The sequence below is a fragment of the Vombatus ursinus genome, unplaced genomic scaffold (genome assembly GCF_900497805.2).
Source record: "Vombatus ursinus unplaced genomic scaffold, bare-nosed wombat genome assembly UNPS02003292.1, whole genome shotgun sequence".
NCBI lineage: Eukaryota > Metazoa > Chordata > Mammalia > Diprotodontia > Vombatidae > Vombatus > Vombatus ursinus.
The window spans coordinates 1,156,996-1,161,001 of record NW_020943070.1 but is presented as its reverse complement, the minus strand read 5'-3'; the positions used below and the strand labels follow the sequence as shown (position 1 = coordinate 1,161,001).

At 52.7% G+C, this 4,006-nt stretch overlaps 1 protein-coding gene across 2 annotated transcripts in view; it reads right to left on the bottom strand.

The window, feature by feature from the left end:
* Positions 1–2,404: 2,404 nt before the first annotated feature.
* The window catches only part of SLC25A17 (solute carrier family 25 member 17), a 33,284-nt gene continuing 31,682 nt past the window's right edge, over positions 2,405–4,006 (bottom strand). Inside the window, exon 9 of one of the 2 annotated variants that reach the window (XM_027871612.1) lies at positions 2,405–3,481. In XM_027871612.1, the coding sequence (XP_027727413.1) occupies positions 3,334–3,481 (148 nt within the window). In that variant the 3' untranslated portion in view covers positions 2,405–3,333. Of the gene's footprint in view, positions 3,522–4,006 lie in introns of both variants that reach the window. The other variant, XM_027871619.1, reaches the window with a different exon arrangement.

The window sequence follows — 4,006 nt, the reverse complement described above, 5'->3', positions numbered from 1 at the left end:
CGACCTGCTCAAACAGCTCATTACTGATTCCAGCCTGCACCTTGCCAGAGCCAACTGCCCACTCTGGCCCCTCCATTCCTTTAAGTGATTATGGAAATATCACCCTTGATAGAATAGGCAGAAAAAAAAAAGAGCAGCAGGATTGTGCGAAGGAACAACTGATTTGGGACAAAGTCCAAAGAGGTGCCCAACCTGGGCGCCCAACAGCTTGACTCCACAACGGCTTATGCTTCAGTAGACCTCTCCAAGAACCCAGACCAAACACCATCAACATTAGGAAAGCCCTAAGGGAGGGAAAAGAGGGCTGGGGAGGAGGAAAGAAAGGGAGAGAGGGAGAGAAGGAAAGAAGGTGGAAAAGGAAAAGAGGAAGGGAAAAAAGAGAGAAAATGAAAGGAGAGAGGGAGGGAAGAAAGAAGGGGGGAGAAAGCTAGGAGAGATGGGAGGGTGGGTAGGGGAAAGGAGAAGAAAAGAAGGGATGGAGGGCAAGCATGGGGGAAGGGAAGGGAAGGATGAATAACACTAACAGCACCTTTATGCATATTTTTGGTTTCATAAGGAGTGAAAGAAATTAAGTCTGCATTAGGTAAACTTAATAGGAAATGAGGGAGGGGATTTCCTTTTCAGCATTGGTGGGGAGCTTCTGTTTTTGCTTATTTCAAGATCACTAATTTCACCTAATTGCGATTTTCTAGAAGATTTAATAATGGTGAAACCATTCTTAGTCTGGTAACTACTTCTATTCCAATTACCATAGGAACCAGAGCAGAGAGAAAGAGAAAAATTTCCACCCCCTGACGGAGGCCAAACACTGGGGCCCATGGCAGCGGCCTCATTATCCTGGGTCACAGGCTTATCAGAAATGACCAGAACACATAATGACTGGAACACAGCGGCCACATTCTAGGAACAAGAACATGAAAACAGGAGGCGCGTTCCACTGAGGTGTAGGACCTGAGCGGAGGACCCAGCACCCAAGCCCTAGACATTCCAGGACTGCCACTGAGAATCTGCTTCTTAGTGATTCAGGATGCTTAACTGGCCTCATCGCCTGTGGAAAGGAAGCTGGCACCCCGGGGGAAAGCCCAGCCTTCGTGCAGCTTGCTGGGAGCCAATGGGGCTGTTGCAGGTGGGGCCCTTCCTCTTCTCAGAACTCTCTGATGCGTTAGTCACCCTTTCCCCAGGCTCTGAGGGTGAGGTGAAGCTGTTCCGGAAGAAGCCGGCCATTTCTGCTGCTGGAGAAAGACCAGAAGTAAGGGCTCAAAAATGGAACCTGGGAGTCTGGCAGAGGTTTGCTTCCAAGAGATCCCATTTACAAAGGAGTCTGGGGTTTCAGGGTTGACATCATGTCAACAACAGTTGCCGGGAGTCAGAGGCCATGGGTTCAAAACCTGGCTCTGTTCCTTATGATCTGGGGCTGGGAGGTTGCACCATAGTGGATACAGTGCTGGGCCTGGACTCAGGAAAACTCATCTTCCTGAGTTCAAATGTGGCCACAGACACTTACTAGCGGTGTGACCCTGGGCAAGTCACTTAACCCTGCTTGCCTCAGTTTCTTCATCTATAAATAAGCTAGAGAAGGAAATGGCAAACCACTCCAGGATCTTTGCCAAGAAAACCCCAAATGGGGTCCCAGAGAGTCAAACAGGACTGAACTTACCACCTGGGTGACCTGGGGCAGATCACTTCTGCTCTGGGCCTGTTTCTTCATCTGTAAAATGGCGGAGGATAAGGCAGCTTAAAGACCATCCCACTAAGGCCCCTTCCAGTGCTGTGATCACTTAGACATGATCTCACGGGGTGTAGCGTAAGCCTTCCTTTGGCCTTGTCCAGCCAGGTGGGTGATGGCAGCCAATTAGAACAGCACCAACATGGTGCTTCTATGAACTTGGACCCTGCAAGCCAGAAAGGCTTCTGGCAATCAGGATTTTGATTCTAGATAAAGATTTTGGAGGCAAACACTGCACCAATGACTCCTGAACAAGCCATGTTTCTAGATTGACTGAAGGGGATCAATGGAGCTGCTCGGAATTCCTCGGCGGCTGGCGATGAGCAAAGTGCCCCACGCCTGCCCACCGGGACTACAATAGTTTTCCCCAAGATCCCCTGCGCTCCACTTTTTAGGGCTGTCCGAACGGTCTCTGGTATGGCCAGTGCAGCTCTCTATGTTCGCACCCTCCCTGTCCTCTAAGCTCTGGCCAAACTGGCCCCGTCCCGTCGTGTCCTTCCTCTGTGCCTCAGCCTTCTACTTCTGATCTCTCATGGTGCTGCTCAGGAACTCTCTGCTGCCTTTCCTATGAAAGAGCACCCATCACAGTCATCCTGACCAAACCATCGGGTCCCGGGCAGCGACTGTGTCTTTTCCAAATGGCCTATCTCTCCCAGGGATCAGTCTGCACACAGTAAATGTTGGATAAGACTTTATTGGAAAAACATAAAGTGCCGTATCAATACTCCCCATCTGATGGCTCCCTCTTCCCCATAACACACAGAGTCCTTGGACTGAAGGCTTTCCTGACTTACTGTCATATGTGGCTGCCGTGCTGGCTGGATGTGCACCACAAGGCCTAGCGGAGAAAGTTAGCCCTGGGTTCAAGTCCCAGCTCTGACACAGGGGAGCTGCGGGAGCCTGGGAAAGCTAATTCACCCCCCAGTGCCCCAGGCAGCTGCAGATGTGATCGACACTGGCAGAAGGACTTGCCTCATTTGGGAGTTCCCCATGTGAACTGGGTCTGGCTCCAGGTCTTCTCCCCAAGGAATGGCTCTTAGGGGGGCCTGGGGGGAGCAGGGAGCATAAGAAGAATGACCAAAAGACCACCCAGAGCAAAGCATCAGCAAGAACCCAATCAAGGCCCCATCTCCTCGAGGGCAGGGGCAGGGGCATGGGAAGAGGCTGTGGCCACGGCCCTGGGTTATTTTGCTAAGGGGCACACTGGGAGCAGCGGGGGCACAGGCTGGTGACAAGGCCATGGAATGAGCTGAATCAGAAACCTGGAGGAGGAAACGAGGAAGAAAGGCTAGAGCCCGAGGGGGCCACACTGTCAACCCTCTAAAGAAACCATCTGATTCTTGTAAGAAATGAGTGTTTTCATCTGCAGATTTTTAATAGTTTTCTATTTCTTAAGACCCTCAGTCCACAAAAATCAAACCAACCATGATAAAAGCTGGTGGCAATCTGGCGGGCCTCAGGCTGCACGCCCCCTCGGCTGTTTCCGGGGCCAGTGATGGAGGGCCGCGGGCATAAGAAGAGGGTCTCTTCATCCAACTCCCCATCCTTGGAGAAGGAGACCCCGGCCTCAGCCTTCCTCCTCTCTCCTTCCTCTGCCAGGCTCCCTCTCAGCGCCTGCGCCCACTCTTCAGTCCCATGACCGTGAAGGTGGCTGCAGTCAGCTTCTCATAGACTAGGAACATGAGGGCAGCCGTGAGCACGGTCTGCAGCAGCTTGGCCTCCAGGCCTTTGTAAAGTCCCATTACTCCAAAACGCCTAGGAGGAAACAGGGTGGGCAGGTTGGTGCAAAAGCAGCCTGGAAAAGGACACATTTCTGAGAAGAGGACGGGATGGATGGCACCAGAGCACGGCACCCTACGCTCACCCCCGGGACAGAACCAGCCACGGAGAGACATCACGTCCAGCTCAGACTTTCTGTTGCTGAAATCTTGGAGCCTACTTCCAATCTCCCTGAAATGCAGGAGATCAGCTGGGCAGGGATGACCCACCGGGTCCAAAACTAGGAACCAAGGAGACAAGGGAGGCCCTGACAGGATCTTACTGACGGGGACACAGACTGTAGGCAGCTGGAGGGCCACGGGGAAGCCAAAAGCAGAGACCAATCACGGGGCTATTTCAACTGCCCTCTGTGCCTCCAAACAGCAGCTGAGAGGGGATGAAGCTTTCAGCAGAGCAGAGTTCAATCTCACCTCCCTGGCCCCTCCAGCCTGGGGCAAGGCCAGCAGCCAGAATCCAGAGGGAAAGAGCCAAGCCATGTGGAAGTGACTTGGCAGCCCCCGG